Genomic DNA, 27,081 nt, shown 5'->3' on the forward strand with positions numbered 1-27,081 from the left:
AACAAAATGTTACCAATACTATGAGTTTTCAAGGCATTCATGTAAAATATCCCATTTGTGTGGAAGGTTCATGTAAAAATATGCTATTCTCTATAGTTAGGGAAGAAAGTGGAATTCTAATTCTAAAAGCTTAAAATATTCCATCAGAATATTTCTATTTCTAGGTTTTCAATATGATATCTAAAGGGTAACCATACTTTGTAATACCCTAGAATAAAAAAATGTGAGGATCACAAGAGGATATGGGAGTCCAACCCTGGTTCTAAAGCAGCAGCCAGTAAACTACGACTACATCCTGTTCATTACGACCCACAAGAGAAGAATAATTCTCTGCATTTTTTTTTCATTTATTCATATGTGCATAAAATGTTTGGGTCATTTCTCCCCCCTTCACCCCACTCCCTTCCTTTGACCCTGTCCCCTCCCTCTCCCCCAAACCCCCTCTCTTCCAGGCAGAAACTGTTTTGCCCTTATCTCTAATTTTGTTGAAGAGAGAGTATAAACAATAATAAGACGGACAAAGGGTTTTTGCTAGCTAAGGATAGCTGTACAGGGAGATTCTTCCCATTACATTTTAAGTTGATTCTTCTCCAACTGACCTTTTCTCTAGTTCCTGGTCCCCTTCTCCTATTGGCCTGTGTCACTTTAAAGTTTCTGCATTAGTTCCTTTGCACTGAGGACATCAAATGCTATCTTGTTTTTTGTTTGTTACCTATCCTCATACCTCCCTTGTGTGCTCTCGCTTTATCGTGTGATCAAAGTCCAGTCCCCTTGTTGTGTTTGCCCTTGATCTAATGTCCACATATGAGGGAGAACATACGATTTTTGGTCTTTTGGCCAGGCTAACCTCACTCAGAATGATGTTCTCCAATTCATCCATTTACCTGTGAATGATAACATTTCATTCTTCTTCACGGCTGCATAAAATTCCATTGTGTATAAATACCATATTTTCTTAATCCATTCATCAGTAGTGGGGCATCTTGGCTGTTTTCCATAACTTGGCTATTGTGAATAGTACTATTATAAACATGGGTGTGCTGGTGCCTCTGGAGTAACCTGTGTCTCATTCCTTTAGGTATATCCCCAGGAGTGGGATTACTGGATCATATGGCAAATCTATTTTAGATTTTTAAGAAGCCTCCAGATTTTTTTCCAGAGTGGTTGTACTAGTTTGCATTCCCACCAGCAGTGTATGAAGGTTCCTTTTTCTCCATATCCTCGCCAATACCTGTTGTTGGTGGTGTTTGTAATGATGGCTTTTTGAACAGGGGTGAGATGGAATCTTAGTGTGGTTTTGATTTGCATTTCCTTGATGGCTAGAGATGGTGAGCATTTTTTCATGTGTTTTTTGGCCATTTGAATTTTTTCTTTTGAGAAAGTTCTGTTTAGTTCACTTGCCCATTTCTTTATTGGGTCATTAATTTTGGGAAAGCTTAGTTTTTTTAGTCCCCTGTGTATTCTGGTTATCAGTCCTATGTTTGATGTGTGTAGCTGGCAAATATTTTCTCCCACTCTGTGGGTGGTCTCTTCAGTTTAGAGACCATTTCTTTTGTTGAACACTCTGCATTTTTAAAGGGTGCTTACAGAAAGAAAGAAAGAGAAACACATGACAAAGTACACAAAGACAAAATAGACTAGCCTCTTTGCCCAGCATTATGAATGCTATATATGTTACCCACTGGCTATTCATCTAGTAGTCATCATGGTTATCAGATCAACAGTTAAGCTACAGCAGTCCTTGTGTTCACGTACTCCTTATTTTACTTAATAATGGCCCCAAAGAGCAAGAGTAGTGGCAATGATAACATCACTATAATAATAGATATAATTGTTTTATTTCGTTACTAGTTACTTTGCTAATCTCCCACTGTGCCTAAATTATAATTAAACTTTGTCATAGGTATGTATGTGTAAGAAAGAATAAAACATACTGTTTGGTACTACATGTTGTTTCAGGCATCTACTGAGTATTCCAGGTTGATAAGGAGAAATTACTACAGTCATTAGCTGATCTTTTCAGAAAAGGTCTGCCAAACCCATTCTAGAGTATTCCTCAATAAATTACATGCCAACTTTGGAAGGAAGCCAACATTAGAATTTAAAAAAAAATGTTTCCCCTGCTTGCATCACCCATCTGCCCTTTCATAAAGAAGTCTTCAGTTTTTTGGCCACTTTCCAGTCCTAAATACTGTGCTTGACAAAAATGTCATTTCAAAACATTCAGCTTTGCAAATCTTACCAATGGGAGTGCTGCCCTTAGAGAGCCCAATGTCCTGAATGAACTTCTAAACTCATGTCCCCACTCAGAAATACAGTGAGCCTCATCCACAGCAACCAGTGTGATACCTACAAAAAAGAAAAATATATGAATGGGAAAAAAAAGTCCAAAAAGAAAATGCTCATCTAAATCAATATTGTTTTCTTCAAGTAAAATATACAGATCTTAAAAATAAAGAACAGCCAGGTGTCAGTGGCTCACGCCTATAATCCTAGCTACTCAGGAAGCAGAGATTAGGAGGATCAAGATTTAAAGTCAACCTTGGCAAACAGTTCAAGAGAACCTACCTCAAAACTAACCAACATAAAAAAGGGCTGGTAGAGTGACTCAAGTGGCAGAATGCCTGCCCAGCAAGAGTGAGGCCCTGAGTTCAAACCCCAATACCACCGCCAAAAAAAAGAATAAAACAAATCAAATTATTTGGTTTTCATAAAACCATAAACAATACTAATAACATCGGAAATTGTGATTGGGAAAATAGGGAAGATAGATGGATAAAAGGCATTAGGATAACAAAGAAAATATTTATATATTCATTCAAACAACATATTTATATTTCAGCTTCCATCATTATTCCTCACAGAAATGAATTGCTTACTGTTACTTTGCCTCCAAAACTATCACTTATGAATCATCTGCACCAATGTCTTTAAAAATAGAACTGTTCTGTTTCTCTTGATAATACCCTCAATCTTATCTCATGAATTAGCCCTCAAAAGAGATAGAGTCAGCACACTTCTACTGAGATTAAGCACATCACTCTACATGATTAATCACATATCATATTCCAGAAAGTCACTCTGAAATGCCATTCTTACAAGACATGATAACATCTGCATTGTCTAATGTAAATGGTATGGGAAAAGCTAAATCTCATTATGTACAGAATAAGTAGGGAATATAATTTGTTCTTTCTCCCTCGCAACCTCTTCACTCTGTCCCACACCATGCACACATACTGAAACAGGATCAATAGTGTGTTGTGATGCATTTCGGAAAAGAGTTTCACTGTATAACCATCCATTAAAATATCCTCAGATATTTCAAAGTAATGACTGGTATGGCCTTTGTCCTCACTTATCAAATTAATACTTGAGAAAATACAATTGTTTCCTCTATCTCAGTTTTAACAATGTTCTGCTAGCATGGTGAGTAAAAACACGCTCTGGATCAAGACTGCCGAGGTATACTCCACCACTTACCATCTGTGGTACCTTACACAAATTACCAAAGCTGTCCAAGTCTCAGTTTCCTCACAAGTAAATGTGCATAGTATAGCACCTAACATTTATTACTCTAAAGATTAAATGAGATCATTTACATAAAGTGCTAATATAGAGCCTGACACAAAAAAAATCTAACAAAAGAATACTATTATTATTACAATTATCAAATGGTCATTCTGATGTAAATCCTTCTCCAAGGATAAAAATAATAATAAAATACAATCCATAACCTTGAGGAGTTCATAATTCTAAAAGAGGGACAGAATAAACAATGGCAGTTCATTGATATCAAGAACTATAATACAGCCCCAAGAGAGCAGGAGGAAGAAAATAAATTAAGAAATATACTAAAAATAAGCAAAGTAGGTTGACCCATACCAAAATTCTCTGGTTACTACCAAGTAATTGGGAGAATTCTAATGTTACCATTACACTAATGTTGGCTTTAGAAATGAAATCAACCAGATTTTAAATTAATAGGTGAAAACAAGATAATGGTCCTCCTTTATTTAAAAGTCTTAGTTGCAGATCTGACAAACTGCAAGGAGTTGCAAACTTTAAAGAAGTTGAACACTATTCCTTCCAGTATGGTTCAGGCAAGCTTTTGCCAACATTTACTTTAAATATACAAGTTCAAGTGTCTTCCTAGATCCTATCCATATTTTATCTTGTATTTTAGCACACCAATCATTTAAGCCTTATTTCCACATTAAAAGATAATTATAAGTATAGTTGGCAAGACATGTCCACATAAAAATATATTTGCTGTTTCTTTTATAAATCCAGAAGACTTAAATAATTTAACATTTACCTAAAAATGATAAATATGATTAGCTAGATGTCAGACAACTGTATAAAAATATCCTGAGTATATTTTTGCAAGCATTTTACAATTTCCTGCAACTAAAGTCAAAAGAAAATATTTCAAAAATAATTTTCATTTAAATTACCCCTTTTAATTCAACACTGACAGTCACCCAAATAAAACATTTTCATCCATCATAAGCAAAGAACTCTGCCCTAATGATTATAGTATTCATAATCGGGAAGGAGGGTTGTTTAACATTTTGTTTGTTTTTGTTTTTTATTTTTTGAGACATAGTCTCACTATGTAGTCCTAGCTATCCTGAAACTCCCCATGAAGCCCAGACTGTCTTCAAACTTGTGATCCTCCTGCCTCAGCTGCCCTAAAGCTGTGGTGACATGTGTGCACCACCATGCCCAGCACGTACAACTTTTTTGTTTTCAATAACGGGGATTAATCCCAGGGCCTGGAGCACATAGGCAAATACTACCACTGAGCTACATATTAGCCCTGCAGTATTCATAATTTATCTATTACAAAAAGTAGGAAGTTAAAAACCACTTGTCAAAAGTATTAAATACTTAAGTTCATCACTTAAATACTTAAGCTAATTATTCATTTCTCACCATAACAAAAACAAAACAAATACTAAATTAGAATAAAACATATCTAAACCACTAAAGATACAGATTCTAGTTTTTCCGATAAAATGATGAAATTTATCTATATGATAGTTATGTGAAATGTTAATACAAAGTGAAATGTTCACAGGAAACTTCATATAACCCAATAGGAAACATATCATATTTATTTTCCATTAAAAGCAAAAATATAAAACACCAATGAGAGAGTTTAACAGCTGATGTATGCACTCATTGATAATAAATTTACTCAAATGTTAATCTGTGCCCTCATTCTTTTATCGGTTTGATCATATACTAAAAAACACAAGTTTGTTTTCACTGTATTGTTAGAAAAAAATGTTCAGTACTTCCCTTGTATACAATATTAAGTGAGATGCTACAATACTGCAAGCTTAACCCTATCTGGAATTATTTTAATACATGATTATTCAAAGAGATCATACATTCTGGGAAATTAAGTTTGGTTAATTCAAGTGAAATATGGGCAGCATTTGCAGTAGAAGTCATGATTGCAAACTCTTGAGTCACTGAGCCTAACAACCAACAAGAAAATAATAAACAAAAATCTTAAACACCAAAAAAAAGTGGCATCAGCTTTTGACAAATTCTGTGTTTACATTTTCTAGGAAACAAACTCAACTTAGATTTGGTTTTCAGATTTTTTAAATTTGTAATCAGTCATACTTATTTGTAACCAAAGGTACTGAGGTTTACAGCCCTGCCTAGACATCAGAACCACCTCTGAAAAATTACAGATGCAGGCTCCACCCCAAGCCTGTGAAGTCAGAATTTTCAAGGTTGGAGGCTGTTTAATTACATTTTTCTAAATTTTGAAGGGTGACTTTCATGAATAAGGATGAAAAACAACTATATTGATTTAATTTAGAACCAGAATATGAAAAAAGATAAATTGTAATTTCATAGAATCTAGGATTCAACCTTCATTCAATGATCTTTTAAATATATAACTATATGCCAAGCACTGCGCTAGGGAAATATAAATAAATAATAGCATTTTTCTTTTAAAAGAGTTTATAATCTAGCAAAATAAAGCAGATAATTATATTATAGGAGCCAAATTGCTATGGCAAAATGAATTACAGGGTAGAATGAGTTAAGACACCAAGTTGGATAAGCAGAAAATTCCTGGAGGTGATAATGTTTTAAAATAAGCTTCAAAAGAAGTGAAATCTAATATCCACCACAGGTTTAACTCTACTTTATCACTTACCAATATTAGCCTCAAGTTGCTGGAGTAGGTCCAAGTTACCAGAACAGAATTCTGGAGTTATGTATACAATCCGGTACTTGCCACTGTAAAGACAAACACACCAACAAAAAAGAAACAGAAAAGGAAACACGTCACAATAAAGAAAACAGGAGTGGGGCCTTGGCTCAAGTAGCAGAATACTCGTTCAGCATGCACAAGGCCCTGGGTTCAGTCACCAGTATTTCCAAAAAAAGAAAAATAAAGAGAAACGAGAAAGAAAACAATCATCTCAAGAAGTTAAAGCTTAAAAAAAAAGAAGTTAAAACTTACAATCAAAATACCTGATAAACTTTCAAATAATACATCATGCCACTTGTGAAAAACTACATAAATGTTATATATGTATACAGATTCACATGTATTACCTCTTTGTTTTCTCTTGAAAACACCAAAATGTGACAATGCACTAAGGTAACACTACAAGCCAGGTTCTCATTTCCATCAGTCTAGTACCAAAACTAAAGTGCCTGAGCCAAATAATTAATCCTTAACAAACTTTTCATGTTATTCCATCCACATACCACCCTTCTCTGAGAACTACAACTCAGTGCCCTGGCTCTCCCATGAGTAAGCCCTCAACATCCATGTTTATTCTACGTATTCTGCTCTCTTGACTTCAACGTACTGGACCAGGGATAGCCAATGCCAAAGGCAAGTCAATTAGTCTGTCCTCGAATATAGAAATCTAAACAAGAACCAACCAGTCAATGCAACATGTAAGACAAGGAGTTGCAGAGAAGCCATTTTCTGTTTTATGACTGGAAAAGCTGAGAATGCTTATCTCTTCAGAGAGGAAAAGGAGGGAAACACATAAGAGACTAGATAAAAAGAAAGCCTGTGGTATATTCCATACCCAATTAAGAACTGGCTATCTTATTTATGAGACATTCCTTTATCTTTAATTTAAAATTGAGTATTTGCTTACACTAGCTATGTTAATGTCTATTCTGGACAGATAGAGCTGTTATTAAGATGAAGTTTGTAACAAACACTATGGGCAAAACATTTATATGATATCTTCATTCTACCAAATGAAGACACAGATTAAGTTAAATATGATGAAACTTAATTTTCTATATAAAATAAAGGTTTTAATCCATTCATTCAACAAATATTTGGGGTCTATTATGTGCTAGTGTTGTGCTGGCACTTCAGGAAACAAATACAGTAGTCTAAATAACCCAAGAAACAAGATAAATAAGCTCTGGCATTCGACAACCCAGGTTTGAACTCAGTTCAGCTTCATACAAGCAAAGGGGTCCTAGGCAAGTTAGTTAACTTTAGGGGGCACAGGTTCTTCAAGGTAAAACAGTGATCAAAATTATCAAGACAGTTAATTCTTAAGATATTTAGGTTCAAAGTAAACCCAACCAAAATCCCAGTGGGAATTTTGGTTGAATAGGTAATGCTGAAATGCTGTGGAATTACAAGGCAACCAGAATAACCAAAACAACTTTGAAAGAAAAGAACAAAACCAGAAGACTTGTATTACCTGATTTCAGGTTTCTTAATAAAGCATAGTAATCAAGACATCAAGCAAGACAGACAAATAAATATACAAAGTATATATAGATCCACATATATATAGTCAATTTACTTTTGATAAAGATACAAAGGCAATTCAGTGGAGAAAAGATAGTAGTTAAAACAAATACAGCTGGAAAATTTGAATATTCTTATGTGAAAAATAAACTGCAATCAATACCACATGTGATATGTAAATTTTATTAAAAATGGATCATAAGGCTAGAGGTGTAGCTTAATAGTAAAATGCTTGCTTAGCATTTATAAGGCCCTGGGTTCAATCCCTAGCACCACAAAAAATAAAAGTAACAATAAAAAAAATCATACATCTCAGTGTAAAACTTAAAACAGATACATAAGCAGGGGGAAAAAAACATAAAATGTTGTGACTCTGGGCTAGGCAAAGGTTTCTCAAGATTAAACACCCAAAGCAAAATCTATAAAGAATAAAGTGACAAAGTAGACTCTTATTAAAATAAAGAGCTACTGTGAAGAGTGAAAAGAGATGTGATAAACTAGTAGAAAACATTTGCAAAGAATATATAAAATGAAATGAGATTCATTTCAATCTCACTGAGTTATCAATCAATGAGATTGGTATTCAGAAACAATAAGGGAAAAATAAAGAATGGGCAAAAGATCTCAATAGATACTACCTCAGAAAAGATGTATAGATGGCCAATAAGCTGGAGTGTGGCTCAAGTAGTAAGTTTGATTAGAAAGCTGGAGGCCTGAGTTCAAATCCTAGTACCACCAGATGGCCAATATGTGCATAAAAGATCCCCAACATAATTAGTCACTAAGGAAAAGCAAAGTAAAAACACAATGAGGCTATATTAAAATAGCTAAAATTACAGGTTTTAACACCAAGAAATGACAGGGATAGGGAAGAATTGGACCTCTCAGATACTATCAGTGTGGATGTAAAAGGTTCAACAGTTTCTTAAAAAACTAGACATAAACCGGGCACTGGCAGCTCACATCTATAATCTTAGCTACTCAGGAAGCAGATATCAGGAGGGTCGTGGTTCCAAGCCAGTCCAGGCAAATAGTTCACGAGACGATATCTTGAAAATACCCAACACAAAAAAGAGCTGGCAGAGTGGCTCAAGGTGAAGGCCCTGAGTTCAAGCCCCCGTACTCGAAAAAAAGAGTTAGACATGAAATTACTTTATGACACAGCAATTCCACTCCTAAGCATATACACAATAGAACTGAAAATATAAGTCATATACAAATAATAAAAGCACTATTATTTATTATAACCTTAAGCGGAAAAACCAATGTTTATCAACAAAGGATGAATACACAAAATGTGGAATGTCTATACACCGTCATATTATTCAATTATAAAAAGAATGAAGTACTGATGACATTATAACGAGTGAAAGAAGTCAGACACAAAACAGCACATATTGTGTGAGTTCATTTATACGAAATGTTCAAAATAGGCATATTAAACAGACACACAAAATAGATTAGTGGTTGGAAAAGAGGAGAAAAGAGGAAAAACAAAAAATATAACTACTGAATGTATATGGCAATACTTTGGGGGGGGTGATGAAATTCTGAGATTAGATAATGATAATGGCTATGTAAATATATATGAATTGACCTCAATTGGAAAAAAAATTAAACACACAGCCTGATCACTCCTAAGTATACAACAATGAAATTAAAAAGTATGTCCATAGAATAATTCACGTACAAATATTCATCGTAGCTTTATTTTTAACAGCCCCAAATGAAAACAAGTACCAAGAAGTAAATGGACAGATTGCAATCTACTAATAAAAGGAATGGCTATTAATAAACCTCAAAATAATTATGCTGCCTCATTTAAACCAGACCAAAGAGGAACACTTAGTGCATGACTGATTCCATTTACACAACATTTTAGAAAACGCAAACTGATTTATACTGGCAGAAAGAAGATCAACAGTTATCAGCAGGAAAGGCAGGGAAACAAGAAGGAATGGATTCAGAAAGGCCTGGTGGCTCACATCTGTAATCCCACCTACTTGGGAGACAAAAACTGGGAGGATCACAATTCAAGGACAGCCCCAGCAAAAAAAAATTAGCAAGACCCCATCCTAATAAATAAGCCACGCAAGGTGGCACATAAATGAGTAGTACTAGCTGTGCAGGAGATACTATGGAGGAGGACTGAGGTCTGAGACCGGCCTGGGCAAAAAGGTTAAGACCTCATTCTGAAAAATAACTAAAAAGCAAAAAAGAAATAGAGGAGTGGCTCAAGTGGTAGAATGCAGGTATGAGGACTTGAGTTCAAACCCCAGTACTGTCCCCAAAAAAGAAAGTTCTGAGTTGCAAGGGATATACATGTTTGCATCCTGATTGTAATGTGAGTTTTGTAAATGCACACACATCAACACTTATCAAACGAGGTATTTTCGATGTATAAAATGTATTCTATGTCAATAAAGGTGACAAAAATGTTTGAAAAACCAAAACAGATGTTCACAAAAAGACTATTAGACATTCTAGAGAATGTCTACATTGAATGTCTACATTAGCTTTAGCAGTAATAGCACAAAGCTAGAAACATTCTAGCCTCTATCAATGAGAAAATATAATTAAAACAAACTACAGTACAGTCTTCAATGAAATATTACTCAAAATTTTTTTAAAAACCATATTGAGGCATGCAACAACATGTAGACATCATGAGAACGTTATGCTAAATGAAGAAGTCTTACACAGAAGAGTTCTTCATGCAATTCTAGAACACATAAAACTAAACTGTGGTAGAAAAAAATGAGAGCAATGGTTTATCTCAGAATGGAGGATGGGAAAACTAGACTGGGAAGAAACATGAAGGACCGTTCTAGTGACAGTCATATAATCCTAATGGGGTTTGGTTCACATATTTGCATGCATTTCTCAAAACTCAGATGTCATGCATGCATTTATTATTCCTTCATATATTTTTGTGAATATCTGAGATGACACAGAATTCATGAGATAAGAGACCTAGAATTCAGTCACAAATTCACTGAGTGACTCTGGGCAAATTATTTGCCTCTGGGCCTCAGTTTTCTCATCTGTAAAATAATATATAGAGACTCTTCAAGTTCTCTTCCAAGCAAAATTTTATAATTTCATGACTACAATGCTAGTCTTCTGGCATAAAAACTAAGAATAAAAGATTTCTTCAAGTTTAAAAGATTTAATAGTTCTTCTGTATTATGAAAAGTATTACAAAAGAAAGGACATTTTGGGAGAGGGAGCACTGTGACATACACCTATAATTCCATGTACTCAGGAGGTAGAGATCAGGAGGGCAGAGGTTGAAGCCACCCAAGGTAGACAATTAGCAAGACCCCATCTCGAACAATAAGTCAGGCATGGTGGTACAAGCCTACAATCCCAACTATGAGGTAGGCTATAAGCAGGGCAATCACAGTCTGACACTGGCTCTGGGCAAAGCTATAAGACCCCACCTGAAAAAAAAAAAAAAAACTACACCCAAAAAGGGCTGGGGGATGTGGCTCAAATGGCAGAGTGCAAGCATGTAGCTCTGAGTTCAAACCCCAGTACCACCTCCCAAAAAAGTTTACATTTTCAAATATGGACATTGTACTCATATACTAAATTTAAATGAAAATTTTGGTATATAAAATGCCCTTATATAACACAGGCCTCTGAACACATGATTAAAAGTCATATTAAAAATGAAAAAGGAGGAGATAAGAACAAACACCAAGGAAATCCAGGGAATCATCAGGGACTACTTTGAAAACCTATATTCAAATAAATTGAAAATCTAGAAAAAAATGGATAAACCTAAATAGATCTACAACACATAATGAAATTGAAGCAGCAATAAAGAGTCTCTCAAAAAAGAAAAGTCCTGGACCTTATGGATTCTCAGCTGAATTCTATCAAACCTTTAAAGAAGAACTAATACCAACACTCCTCAAACTTTTCCAGGAAACAGAAAGAGAAGGAACACTGCCTAACTCATTCTATGAAGCAAGTACTACACTCATCCCAAAACCGGACAAGGACACAACAAAAAAAGAGAATTACAGGCCAATCTCTATATGAACACAGATGCAAAAATCCTCAAAAAATATTTACCAACAGAATCCAAAAGCATATCAAAGAGATCATATACAATGATCAAGTTGGTTTCATCCTGGGGATGCAGGGATGGTTCAACATATGCAAATCATTAAATGTAACACAGCGTATTAACAGAAGCAAAGACAAAAAACACATCATCTCAATAGATGCAGAAAAAGCCTTCAAGAAAATTCAACAACACTTCATGGTAAAAGTTCTAATGAAACTAAAATAAAAGGACTGTACGTCAATATAATAACAGCTATATATAACGAGCCTATAGCCAACATCATACATTCTTGTTCCCCATCATACATGGGGAACGACTGAAACCATTTCCTCTAAAGTCAGGAACTAGACAAGTGTGTCCACTGTTACTCAACATAGTTTTGGAATTCTTGGTGAAAGCAGTAAGACAGGAAGAGATAAAGGGAACACAAATTGTAAAGGAAGAAGACAAAGTATCGCTATTTGCAGATAACATGATTTTGCACCTAAAAGACCCAAAAACTCCATCAAAAAACTCCTAGACATCATAAACAGCTTCAGCACAGCAGCAGGATACAAAATCAATTTATAAACCAGTACCCTTTCTATACACCAACAATGAGCAGAATGAAAAGGAATATGGAAAAATAATTCCATTTATAATAGCCTCAAAAAAATAAAATATTTAGGTATAAACTCAATAAACATGTGAAAGCCTTCTACAAGGAAAACTATAAACCACTAAAGAAGACTACAGAAGATGGAAACATCTCCCATGCTCCTGAGTTGGTAGAATCAATATTGTGAAAATGGCTATACTACCAAAACCAATCTACATGTTCAATGAAATTTCCATAAAAATTCCAATGACATTCATCATAGAAATTAAAAAATCAACCCTAATCATTTAGAAGCACAAAAGGCCACAAGTAGCCAAGACAATACTTTTCTGAGCAAAAAGAGCAATGCTAGAGGTATCACAATATCTGACTTCAAACTATATTACAGAGACAAAGCAATAAAAACAGCATGGTACTGGCACAAAAACAGATATGAACACCTGTGAAACAGAATAGAGTGCCCAGATATGAATCCATGCAGCTACACTCACCTGATTTTTGACAAAGGTGCCAAAACATACAATGGAGAAAAGATAGCCTCTTCAACAATGTTGCTGGGAAAATTGGGTAAGAGCCTGCAGAAAACTGAAACTAGATCCATGTTTGTTACCCTGTACAAGTATCAACTCAAAGTGGATTATGGACCTTAATAAAAGACATGAAACTTTGAAAGCTAGTTCAAGAAAGAGCAGGGAATACACTGCAATTAACAGGCATAGGCAGTGACCTCCTAAATAGAACTCAAATGGCTCAGCAACTAAGAGAAAGGATTGACAAATAGGACTACATGAAATTAAAAAGCCTCTGTACAAGAAAAGAAATGGTTACTAAATTGAAGAGACTCCAAAGAGTGGAGAAAATTTCTGCCAGCTATACATCTGACAAGAGATTAATAACCAGAATATACAGTGAGCTCAAAAAACTACTGCAGCACTATTCACAATACCTAAGCTATGGAAACACCTAAGATGCTCCACTATTGACAAATGGATTAAGAAAATGTGGTATTTATACACAATGGAATCTTACTCATCCATGAAGAAGAATGAAATTTTATCATTTACAAGTAAATGGATAGAACTGGAGAACATCATCTTAAGTGAAGTTAGCCAGGTTCAGAAGGCCAAGCTCTTTCTCATATGTGGAAGATAGACCTAATACAAATACAGCAATATTATGAAACAGGTCACACTAATGGGAGATCAGCTACGAGAGGGTGGATAAAAGAAGGAAATTAAGAAAGTCAAGTTAAGAAGGCTATACAAGAATGAATATAGAATTTTTAAGCCTGTTGAAGCCACCATAAGAAGGGGACTAATACAGAAAAAAAAAGAAAAATAGAGAAGACAAATCAATTCAGGTTATAATACATGTATACAAAGAAATAACAAGGAAACTCCCTGTATAGCTATCTTAAACAAACAAAAATGTTATTTTATTTTGCTTTTACAAAATCACAGAATAGCAGAGCAGAACAGGTTCTGCCTGAGGGTGCTGATAACATGTAAATGGAAAACTGAGACCTGTTCAAACTACTCCAGGAATAGGAGAAGGGGAGAATGATGAGGGGGTAAATTCAAGGATGATATATTTAACAAACAGCAAGGACTTTTGTCAATTCCACAATGTACCCTCACCCAGCACAATAAAAAATTTTTGCACACAAAATTTTGCCCTCAAATTAGACATTTGATCACATGATTAAAAATCATATAAGTTACTCACAATTTAATATCTTCTACAACATTTTTTGATTGGGCTGATCCAAGGAAACAGGCTGGAACATTGGACATTCTGTAAGAAAAACAAATATTCTAGAAAAATGTACACTAAAGAAATATCAACTTCATTCTGAAGTAAAAAGAAATAAAGAGATATAATAATGTTTATTCCTCTTCTTTGCAGTCTTTTTATATCTCATAAATTGATGGATGTCTTTAAGGCAGGTTTTAAGGTCAGTCTTTTAATAAGATTGAAAACTCAGGATCTGAATGAGACTGGTGGGTTGTACCAATGCCAATATCCTGGTACTAGAGCTATGTAAGTTGTCCTCACTGGGGGTAACTGAGTGAAGAGTACTTGGGTCTCTCTCTATTGTTTTTGCAACTTTGTATGAATCTATAATTATTTCAAACTAAAAATTTTTTTTAAAAAGGTAAAAAAAAAAGAGAAAGCTCAGGATGAGATGTTGAAAACTTTTTCATACTTAAAAAACACATTGCAATATATACACTTCATAGCAAGTTAAAGAACATGGTAACAAGAATTTTGAGACAGCCAATATAAAACAGCATAAAGTAACGATACTTTTTAAGAAAATGTTATCAGGGCTACTTGGTAGACTTGAACTACAGAGAACTCAAGAAATTTCTTCCAAAAATCACTTATTACCAATGAAGATAAAGTACCACTTCCAGAAATAAGTTACGAACTATGTTTTATATCAGATGTTTTATTTACAGGTAAAAAAAAAAAAAAAAGCACAGCCAGGCATTGTGGCACATAGCTGTAATCCCAGAACTCTGCAAGCTGAGGCAGGAAGGTACAAACTGGAGGCCAGCATGGACTACACAGCAAAAACCTAACTTGAAAAAAAAAAAAAAAGGGGAGGATTCCAAGATGGCGGCTAGAGGGAGGAAGCAGAAAGCGAGCCTCCTATAGTGAAATCTTGGAGAGACGCTGGAGACACACTTTGCAGGCATAATCACTGAGGCATAACTTTGATCCTTCCACACCTCCAGCCGGCACAGAGAATCTCCACTTCATGTTAAACAGAGAAACCAGGAGGAGCCCGGCCCACCAGTCGCCTGCGTCCAGTCGGCTTGGGAAGACGCAGACCAGGTGAGCTTCGCGATACACCATGATACTCCCACAGACAAGCCTAGGCCACAGCAGCATAGCCCCCTGGACAGACCGACCCCCACCCCAGGAAAAAAGAGAAACTGAGTAATAAGCAATAAGAATAAAGACACGTGGGAAAGACGGTGGGGTGCCCTAAGCGCTGAAGATTGGGGGAACGGAATCCTTCCCGGGACTGTAAATAAACAAGCCGGGCGGGCTGGAGAGCCTCTGGCGGGAGCGGGGCGCGCACCCAGCAACCAGGAGCGGGGAAGCTTGTGAGACTGGCAGAGGGAGGAAAATTGCACAGGACAGGAGGGAAAACCCACTTCCCACATGAGCTGTAAACAAACATGGCGGCTGGCAGGAGCAGCAGCACCGCCCAGTAATCAGGAGCAGGAAAGCTTGTGAAAGTGGCAGTGGTAGGAAAACTGCATAGGAGAGGGGGGAAGACCCACCTCCCACATGAACTGTAAATAAACACGCAGGCCTGACAAGCCGGTGCAGTGTCACCTTTCCCAGTGCTTGGAAAGGGGAAAGCCTGTAGCAGAGCCTCCTGCACAGGAGAAATCTGAGCAAACAAAGCCTGTGGGACCAGCTGAGTGCTAGCTCACCCCAGAGATCTGCATAAATAACGCCACCAGCAACAGCAGGCTGACAGCAGCAGGCAGGCAAGCCACAGCTGCAGATAGCATTCTCAGAACTGTCTCCAGATGCTTTTATTTTTTCTTTGTCTCCCTACCTTTAATGAGAGAACAAATGAATTACACCTGCATGCTAAAAACTTACGGAAACTGTACTACATTTGAACTTGGAGGTTGGTGGGGGTTTTTGGTGTGTGTGTGTAGTTTTGTTCTACTTTATGCGTCCCCTTTGATGAGACAACTACAGAACAACATCTGAGGCACCATCTCCAGGATTGGAGAATGAGACAGACACCAAAATTATTAAGACTGAAACTTCACTGCATTTGACTTGGAGGTTTTTTGGTTTTTTGGTATTTTTTTTTTAATTTTCTACTTTCCATTTTATTTTACTTCATTTTTATATATAGATATTTCTTTCATTTACTTATTTTTTATTTTTATTCTTATCTTTATTTTTTTTATTTTTGATTTTCAATCCTCTCTCTAATGTCTGTTCAGCTTACTGTCAATTAGTACACTAACAGTCCCTGTTTATACCTTTGAAACTTTCTTGTCTGAAACCTTGTTCTGCTTTCTCCTTCTTATCTATGTATTTGTTTTCCCCCTTTCTTTACCTTCTTGCTTTCCATCTCAGCTGACCCTTCCATTCTAAATATTACCATTGTTATTATTACAAGCTAGAAAATACTTAATTGCACACAGTACAGGGACAGTAACAACACCAAAGACAATGACGGGAAGACAGAAAAAACAGGGAAACCAGTTTCCCCACAGCAAAAAATTAGTACAGGAACCAGAGGGGAATGAAGAAAATAGAAACTCAGATCCAGACTCCACCAAAATGAAGATAAACTATGCCAAAGGACCCAATGAAGCCCACAAGAATAATTTAAAAGAAGACATACTACAGGTACACAATGAGAATTTTATAGAGATGATACTGGATAGGGTCAATCAAAATGTACAGGAGACACTCAAGAAATTCCAAGACAACAAAAACAGAAAATTTGAAAAAGCAAAAGAAGAAATAAAGGAAACCATAGAAGCACTGTATAAACACCAAAGTGAAAGAGAGAACATGATGAATAAACAGATAAATGAACTCAGGACAAAAATAGACAACATTAAAGAGAAAACCACTCAGGATATGGAAAACCTCAGAAAAAAGAACGAAACAGAACTACAAAACAAAATGGAAGGCCAATCCAGCAGAATAGCAAAAACAGAAGACAGAATCTCAGAACTTGAAGATGAAATGGTAATTAAAGGAAAAACTGAACAACTATTAATTAAACAACTAAAGACGTGTGAAAAGAAAATGCAAGAACTCACCGACTCCATCAAAAGACCAAACTTCAGAATCATGGGCATCGAAGAAGGAAAAGAGTTGCAAGCGAAGAGAATGCGTAATCTATACAACAAAATAATAATGGAAAATTTCCCAAATCTAGAGAAAGATATTTTCATACAGATGCAAGAGGCCTCCAGGACACCAAACAGACCAGATCAAAATAGAACTACCCCACGACATATCATCATTAAAACAACAAGTTCAGAAACTAAGGAAAGAATATTGAAGGCTGTAAGAGAGAAAAAACAAGTAACATACAAAGGTAAACCCATCAAAATCACAGCAGACTTCTCAACAGAAACATTAAAAGCAATAAGAGCGAGGGGTGAGATCTTCCGGGCACCGAATGAAAATAACTTCAACCCCAGGACACTCTACTCAGCAAAACTATCATTCAAAATAGATAGAGCAATAAAAGTCTTCCATGACAAGCAGAAACTAAAACAGTATGTGACCACAAAGCCACCACTACAAAAGATTCTGCAAGGGATTCTACACACAGAAAGTGAAACCCAACTTAACCATGAAAAGACAGGCAGCACCAAACCACAGGAAAAGAAAAAGCAAGACAGTAGAGAGTAACCTCAACTTAGGTACACACAATCAAACCTTCAAACAACTAAGACAACTAAATGACAGGAATCACCACATACCTATCAGTACTAAGGCTTAATTTTAAGGGACTTAATTCACCCATCAAAAGGCACCGCTTGACGAAATGGATTAAAAAGGAAGATCCAACAATTTGTTGCTTACAGGAGACCCAACTCACCGACAGAAATAAGCATAGGCTAAGGATGAAAGGCTGGAAGAAGATTTACCAAGCCAGTGGCCCCCAAAAACAGGCAGGAGTAGCAATACTTATCTCTTCCAAAGTAGACTTCAAACCTACACTGATCAAAGGAGATAAAGAAGGACATTCCATACTGATAAAAGGGGAAATAAACCAAAAGGAAATAATAATCGTCAATCTGTATGCACCCAATGTCAACGCACCCAATTTCATTAAACATACCCTGAAAGACCTAAAAGCACACATAAACGCCAACACAGTGGTTGTCAGAGACTTTAACGCCCCTTTATCATCAATAGATAGGTCATCCAAACAAAAAATCAGTAAAGAAATCCAAGATCTAAACTATGCAATAGATCAAATATACCTAGTTGATGTCTACAGAACATTTTCTCCAACCTCTACACAATATACATTCTTCTCAGCAGCCCATGGAACCTTCTCCAAAACGGATCATATACTAGGGCACAAAGCAAGTCTCAGCAAATATAAGAAAACAGAAATTATACCATGTGACTATCTGATCACAAGGCAGTAAAAGAACTCAACTACAAAAGTAAAGACAAAAAGCATGCAAAGAGCTGGAAACTAAATAACTCATTACTTAATGAAGAATGGATCATTGATGAAATAAAAGAGGAAATTAAAAAGTCCCTGGAAGTCAATGAAAATGAAAATACAACCTACCGGAACCTATGGGACACAGCTAAGGCAGTCCTGAGAGGAAACTTTATAGCCATGAGTGCATATATTAAAAAGACTGAAAGATCCCAAATCAATGACCTAATGATACATCTCAAACTCCTAGAAAAACAAGAACAAGTAAATCCCAAAAAAAATAGAAGGGGAGAAATAATAAAAATAAGAGCTGAAATCAACGAAATAGAAACTAAAAAAACCATACAAAGAATTAATGAAACAAAAAGTTGGTTCTTTGAAAAAATAAACAAGACTGATAGACCCCTGGCAAACCTGACTAAAACGAGGAGAGAAAAAACCCAAATTAGTAGAATCAGGAATGCAAAAGGGGAGATAACAACAAATACCATGGAAGTCCACGAAACCATCAGAGACGACTTTGAGAACCTATATTCAAATAAATTTGAAAATCTTAAATAAATGGACAGATTTCTAGATACATATGATCATCCAAAACTGAACCAAGAGGAAATTAATCACCTGAATAGACCTATAACGCAAAATGACATTGAAGCAGCAATCAAGAGTCTCCCCAAAAAGAAAAGTCCAGGACCTGATGGATTCTCTACTGAATTCTATCAGACCTTTAAAGAATAACTGATACCAACCCTCCTTAAACTGTTCCATAAAATAGAAAGGGAAGGAAAACTGCCAAACACATTTTATGAAGCCAGTATTACACTTATCCCAAAACCAGGTAAAGACACCTCCAGAAAGGAGAACTATAGGCCAATCTCCTTAATGAACACTGATGCAAAAATCCTCAACAAAATAATGGCAAACTGAATTCAACAACACATCAAAAAGATTATTCACCACGACCAAGTAGGCTTCATCCCAGGGATGCAGGGGTGGTTCAACATACGAAAATCAATAAACGTAATAAACCACATTAACAGAAGCAAAGACAAAAACCACTTGATCATCTCAATAGATGCAGAAAAAGCCTTGGATAAGATCCAACATCATTTCATGATAAAAGCTTAAGAAAACTAGGAATAGAAGGAAAGTACCTCAACATTATAAAAGCTATATATGACAAACCTACAGCCAGCATTATACTTAACCGAGAAAAACTGAAACCATTCCCTCTAAAATCAGGAACCAGACAAGGATGCCCACTATCTCCACTCCTACTCAACATAGTACTGGAATTTGTAGCCAGAGCAATTAGGCAAGAAGAAGGAATAAAAGAAATACAAATAGGTAAAGAAACTGTCAAAATATCCCTATTTGCAGACGACATGATCCTATACCTTAAAGATCCAAAAAACTCTACTCAGAAGCTTCTAGACATCATCAATAGCTACAGCAAGGTAGCAGGATATAAAATCAACACAGAAAAATCAATAGCATTTCTACACACTAATAATGAGCAAACTGAAAAAGAATGTATGAAAACAATTCCATTTACAATAGCCTCAAAAAAAATCAAATACCTAGGTGTAAACCTAACAAAAGATGTGAAAGACCTCTACAAGGAAAACTATACACTTCTGAAGAAAGAGATTGAGGAAGACTATAGAAAGTGGAGAGATCTCCCATGCTCATGGATTGGTAGAATCAACATGGTAAAAATGTTGATACTCCCAAAAGTAATCTACATGTTTAATGCAATTCCCATCAAAATTCCAATGACATGCATTAAAGAGATTGAAAAATCTACCGTGAAATTTATATGGAAACACAAGAGGCCACGAATACCCAAGGCAATACTCAGTCAAAAGAACAATGCAGGAGGTATCACAATACCTGACTTCAAACTATATTACAAAGCAGTAACAATAAAAACAGCATGGTACTGGCATAAAAACAGACATGAAGACCAGTGGAACAGAATAAAGGACTCAGATATGAAGCCACACAACTATAATCAACTTGTCTTTGACAAAGGAGCTAAAAATATATGATGGAGAAATAGCAGCCTTTTCAACAAAAACTGCTGGGAAAACTGGTTAGCAGTCTGCAAAAAACTGAAACTAGATCCATGTATATCACCCTATACCAAGATTAACTCAAAATGGATCAAGGATCTTAATATCAGACCACAAACTCTAAAGTTGATACAGGAAAGAGTAGGAAATACTCTGGAGTTAGTAGGTATAGGTAAGAACTTTCTCAACGAAACCCCAGCAGCACAGCAACTAAGAGATAGCATAGATAAATGGGACCTCATAAAGCTAAAAAGCTTCTGTTCATCAAAAGAAATGGTCTCTAAGCTGAAGAGAACACCCACAGAGTTGGAGAAAATATTTGCCAGCTATACATCAGACAAAGGACTGATAATCAGAATATATAAAGAACTTAAAAAACTATATTCTCCCAAAACTCATGAACCAATAAAGAAATGGGCAAGTGAACTAAACAGAACTTTCTCAATAGAAGAAATTCAAATGGCCAAAACACACATGAAAAAATGCTCACCATCTCTAGCAATTAAGGAAATACAAATTAAAACCACACTAAGATTCCACCTCACCCCTGTTAGAATAGCCATCATCAGCAACAGCACCGACAACAGGTGTTGGCGAGGATGCAGGGAAAAAGGAACCCTCTTACACTGTTGGTGGGAATGTAGACTAGTACAACCACTCTGGAAAAAAATTTGGAGGCTACTTAAAAAGCTAGACATGGATCTACCATTTGATCCAGCAATACCACTCTTGGGGATATACCCAAAAGACTGTGACACAGGTTACTCCAGAGGCACCTCCACACCCATGTTTATTGCGGCACTATTCACAATAGCCAAGTTATGGAAACAGCCAAGATGCCCCACCACTGACGAATGGATTAAGAAAATGTGTTATCTATACACAATGGAATTTTATGCAGCCATGAAGATCAATGAAATGTTATCATTCGCTGGTAAATGGATGGAATTGGAGAACATCATTCTGAGTGAGGTTAGCCTGGCCCAAAAGACCAAAAATCGTATGTTCTCCCTCATATGTGGACATTAGATCAAGGGCAAACACAACAAGGGGATTGGACTTTGAGCACATGATAAAAGCGAGAGCACACAAGGGAGGGGTGAGGATAGGTAAGGCACCTAAAAAATTAGCTAGCATTTGTCGCCCTTAATGCAGAGAAACTAAAGCAGATACTTTAAAAGCAACTGAGGCCAACAGGAGAAGGGGACCAGGAACTAGAGAAAAGGTTAGATCAAAAAGAATTAACCTAGAAGGTAACATACACGCACAAGAAATTAATGTGAGTCAACTCCCTGTATAGCTATGCTTATCTCAACTAGCAAAAACCCTTGGTCCTTCCTATTATGGCTTATACTCTCTCTTCAACAAAATTAGAGATAAGGGCAAAATAGTTTCTGCCAGGTATCGAGGCGGTGGGGGGGAAAGGGAGGGGGCAGGGTGGATGGTAAGGGAGGGCGTGGGGGCAGGGGGTGGAAAATGACCCAAACATTGTATGCACATATGAATAAAACAAAAATTAAAAAAAAAAAAAGTTGGGGGCGGGAGGCCCAAGATGTGGGAATGAAAACATTACTTACTCAAGCTGGAGTACTTGGTCTTCCATCAAAGAAATAAGAGGCGATATGACAATACCAATCTTGCCTTCATAAACAGGTGGATACTGGAAGCACAAACTCTTTCCATACCCTTGAAATAAAATAACAAATTCATAGAAATAAAAATAAACCCTGATACTTTAATTTCTTCTTACAGTATACTTGTGTAGCATGATAGTACTAATATACCATCTTCCAAAAGGAAATTTGTGCATGAATTTGAGCATCTACCCTTTTTGACTTTCTTCTATATTTTACACCGTTTGTTTTTGTTTTTCTTTCTTCTTCTTTTTTTTTTTTCTTAAATGCAGCACTGAGGTTTGAACTCAAGCCTTGAGCTTGCTAGGCAGGTACTCTCTCATTTGAGCCACTGCTACAGCCCTGTATTTGAATTTTGAGCATTTTAATGAAAGATTAAGCATTTAAAACCTTTTAAGCTGGACACTGTGGCTCGTGCCTACAATCCCAGCAAAGGAGAGATCAGAAGGATCACACTTTGACATCAACCTGGGGAAAAAGTTCCTTAGACTCCCTTCCCAATCAATGAAAAGCTGGGCATGGTGGCACATGCCTGTCATCCCAGCTACTCAGTAAGCAGAAATAAGAGAATTGTGATCCAGGCCTACCGGGCCACAAACACAAGACCTAGTCAAAAATTAACTAAAGCCCAGTGCCACCAAAAAAAAAAAAAAAAAAAAACAAAAACCAAAAAAACCCCACCCTGGCTCAAGCACAAGGACCTGATTTCAAATTCCAGTACTGCCAAAAAATAAATAAAAATAAGACCATTCAAGTTTTATTTTTAAAGGATTAAGTTTATTTATTTAACTATAGCTTACCAGTAGCCATGACAACAACATTATCTCTTCTTTCTTCCAATACAGAATGAATAACTTTCCACTGGAGCCTTGGAGGTAAAAAAGAAAGAACTATATTGTTTTATTCATAAGAAGCACAATCGATGTACAAGTTAAAACCCTTGTACAATTTCCCTTTCTCTAATAAAATTTATTTTATTAGACTGAGCTTCCTATATAAATATGGCAAACCCTTGGACTTTAAAACAAAGAACCTCCCATTCAGGCTGATGAAGAACTATAAGTTTCCATCTGGTATATGTATTTAATTTTATTACAAATATTTCAAGTATGAAATAAATTCCAAGCTTCAGACTAGTCACCCCCAAAAATCAATGTCTTAAAAGAAATAAAGGATGATCTAAAAAAACAGCATGAGCATGGAATATACAAGTTGCAAAGTAATACATAGCACATAATTTTATTTAACCTCCTTAAAAGATAAAAGTATTATTTCTTTTTAATAGATTTATGTTTGTGTCAAAGAGTATAATGAAGGAACTTAAGTGTAAGAGAAGGGACAGAGGAGAAAAAATGGACTGGGAAGAGAAAACCTAGTTTAATTTTGTCTTAATTTAATAGTAACAATAAAAAGATATTACTAAACACCTCTTAAAAAAAAGAAAAGAAAGCAAAGAAAGGGTCCAGGTTTGAAGAGAGGGAACCTTATGAGGTGAAGGTAATATTCTGTACCTTGGTAAAAATTTAAGTTACATGACTGTGTACATATACACTTAAGACTTGCACACATACATTTAAAGTTTGTACATTTACTTGTATACAAACCTGACATCAAAAGAAATGAGTGTAAATAAATATTTAACTGTAGTTAATGATTTATGCGCTCAAGTGCTTAGGGTGAAGTGTAATGATATCTACAGTTGACCCTGAGGTGTATCTTAAAACAGTGATGAAGGGGTCTGAGAGTATATCTCAATGATAAGAGTATTTGCTTAGCCTGCACCAGGTCCTGGGTTCAATCTCCAGCACCATGAAAAATAACAATAATAAAAATGAAACTTTGGTGGAACAATGGATGGATAGAAGGATATGTGGTAAAATCTTATTTACAGAATCTAAGTGGTAGGTATACAGACATCCACAGGGGGTCAAAAATCTTTCAACTTTATCTTAGAAATTTTTCTTAATAAAATGTCAGATAAAAATCAATTGGAGAGGTTGGAGAGCTGGTCTTCTGCTATGCAGATATTGGTAAGAGTTATCAAATTTCATTGACATATAACTACATGCACTTCTGTATGTAGGATATATTTAAATACAAAAAATGTTTAGATAGAAAGAATAAATAATTTCTTCAATACTTCTAAATTTTCAAAACTACAAAACCTGATCTATATTTTTACCTTACTAATTTCATTCAAATTTACTTGTTCATCTCATTCTTACCCTCATAAATGTACCCATTATATATACATTTTGGGTATGTTAAAATGAATAAAATTATCACTGTTAAAGTGCTGTCTTAAAAACTTCTATTACATTAGCAAGTTTGAGAAGTATACTGCTTAAAGTAGGTACTTTAAAAAATAAATCAGCATTAAATAAAAACTCATTTATTAATGTCTTTAAACAGAACCACTCAGATAAAGGAAAATCATTTTTTTCTTGTTTATAAAAACAATTTGCAGAAATAAATTTTATATAATTATTACTTAGAAATAATTTCATAATCACTTTTTTTTTTTAGGAAACACAGTATGACATGTATCATTGTAGTAAGATTCTGCCACTACTGTTAAAAAAATGGATTACTAGCTTTTTCTTCTTTGTGAAGAAAATACTAAATATGTAATTAATTGACTGGCATTATACTCACGGTTTAAAACTGCAATGGCCAAAGTAGGTCTTGAGGCAAATAACTTGCTTTGTGTTGGGTTCTGGCAACAAATGTTCTTAAAATAAAGTACAACAGGCATTTATGTTCAAATAGCAAGATACTAGATACGAGGACGAAAAGGTTTACTAACTTCTTTTAAAGAACATAGAGAGAGGTACCAGAAACTACTGCATTCTTTTAGTTTCAATCAAATTTGGTCCTGTGGGTATCAGTTATGACTGCACCTAAACACCTTGACTACTACTGAAGTATTGCAATTTTCTTGTGGAACCAGCAATACTTCTAAGATCTAACATTGAGAATGGCTCACAGCAAGCAACATACCAATCCAAATTTTATAATATAACCATTTTGCAATTAGTGGTAATCACAAATTATATTAGTATTATAAAGTCTTATAGATAAAATCATTACTTTGGTTGTTTAAAAATAATTTTAGTTACCTAAATCCAATTTAGTTACATAAACATAGCTACCTAAATCTCTGACCATAATTCTAACTGCACAGCACAAGTGAATTGTGTTAGCTATACTCAAGTAACTGTCATTATCCAGTCTTAGGTTGAAAGATTCACAAGTAGCTAAGAAAGAGAAAAACAAAGAATCAAGATAATTTATCACTACACAAATAAAAGTTAATATTATAATAAAAATAAAATGGGCATGTATGTTCTCAACTTTAACAATTCTAAATAGAAAACCAAATAGATTTAGATAAATCATGCCTGTATATAATACAGGAAAACATTTTATCAACATATTCATATATACTTTCTACTTGTGAAGTGTTAAAACTTTTCCACACGATGTCAATGATGAAGTCTGTCTTACAAGACGACCCCACAACTACCATGATTGATTACAACTAAAGGGAAAGTCACTTTAATACATGCTTTACTGTAGTAAAGGTCTTCAACACTGTGATTGTTTGAATAATAAGCTCCTACTTAACTAATAAGCATATACTACATATTTGTGTTGTTTATAATGATCTTCAAGATAAGTAATTAGCAAGTTACTTTATGAATTTCATTAGACACAAACAAAACATACAACTCAGGGTAAAGTTTCACACTACCACACTCACTGAACAACATAACACTTTATTATTTATTTTATAAGTAGTAAGATTGTGCTTTACTGAAACAAGAGTGCTAAGGAATTTAACAAGCTTATGGCTCTAATGATTAACTATATGTCACCAAGTCCATAACTTACAAAACATTTAAAACCTGGACCCTAGAATCAATGGTAAGTAATGAAGGTGAGTCATTTCAAACATATTTCAGTGCTTACCTTCCTCATCATCTTCTTCTTCATTAGCTTCATTTTTATCTTCATCATCTTCAGTAGGAAAACTCAGATTTGTTTCCATTTTTAAGCATTCAGAATGAATTGATTCTACCGTGCCACTATTCAGATTTTCTAAAGACTGAAAGTTTAAAAGAAATGTTTAAGCAAAACCACTAACTATATGGTATCCTTTTCACTAAACACCAAAGGAGTATATTATTAACAGTTAATTTTGTTCAAAGCTGGCAGATGTGCAAGCAATACCACAAAAGAACATGTGTGCTCCTTTATAAATATGTACTCAAGAATAGTTTCCAAAGCACAAGGCCAAAGATGGAACACTTCCAGCATGAACAAATGCATTAATATCAGGTAGTAAACTGCTCTGGAGAAAAATGTCATAAATTTTGAATTTGAATAAAACATTTTTTGTTATTGTACTTTCAGTTCCCAAGTGGTAAATGTGAATTCTAGTATTATTTTTGTAACGAGTCTGTCTGTATCACAATGTCAGTCATACTCTTCTTGAGTAAGAGTAAGACTTAAATTATAAGTAAGCAATAAATGTATTTTTGGAAGTGTCAAAAGAAAAGACAGGATTCAAATAATTTTATGAAGGAATTATCACATGTGAAATAATTATTACACCTTTATAATATCTGGTTTTCTCCTCTAAAAAAGATTATCTATTTCAAGAATATTAAGATATTTCAAAATTGCTTCATCGATAAAACATTTTAAGTGACAGAGAAGACTTCATTAAACCACAGTC

At 35.3% G+C, this 27,081-nt stretch overlaps 1 protein-coding gene across 8 annotated transcripts in view; it reads right to left on the reverse strand.

Annotated features, from left to right (window-relative positions):
- The window catches only part of Wrn (WRN RecQ like helicase), a 131,509-nt gene that overhangs the window by 57,831 nt on the left and 46,597 nt on the right, over positions 1–27,081 (reverse strand). For all 8 annotated transcript variants that reach the window (XR_012441458.1, XM_074054683.1, XM_074054682.1 and 5 more), the window contains 7 exons: positions 26,313–26,448; positions 24,996–25,071; positions 23,141–23,208; positions 22,284–22,392; positions 14,170–14,238; positions 6,188–6,270; positions 2,243–2,349 (listed from right to left, as the gene is read on the reverse strand). Coding sequence is in view for 7 of the 8 variants with exons in the window: in XM_074054683.1 (XP_073910784.1) it covers positions 2,243–2,349; positions 6,188–6,270; positions 14,170–14,238; positions 22,284–22,392; positions 23,141–23,208; positions 24,996–25,071; positions 26,313–26,448 (648 nt within the window). In the remaining variant the exon portion in view is untranslated. The remainder of the gene's footprint in view (positions 1–2,242; positions 2,350–6,187; positions 6,271–14,169; positions 14,239–22,283; positions 22,393–23,140; positions 23,209–24,995; positions 25,072–26,312; positions 26,449–27,081) is intronic.

The sequence above is a fragment of the Castor canadensis genome, chromosome 14, assembly GCF_047511655.1.
Source record: "Castor canadensis chromosome 14, mCasCan1.hap1v2, whole genome shotgun sequence".
In the NCBI taxonomy this organism is placed as follows: domain Eukaryota; kingdom Metazoa; phylum Chordata; class Mammalia; order Rodentia; family Castoridae; genus Castor; species Castor canadensis.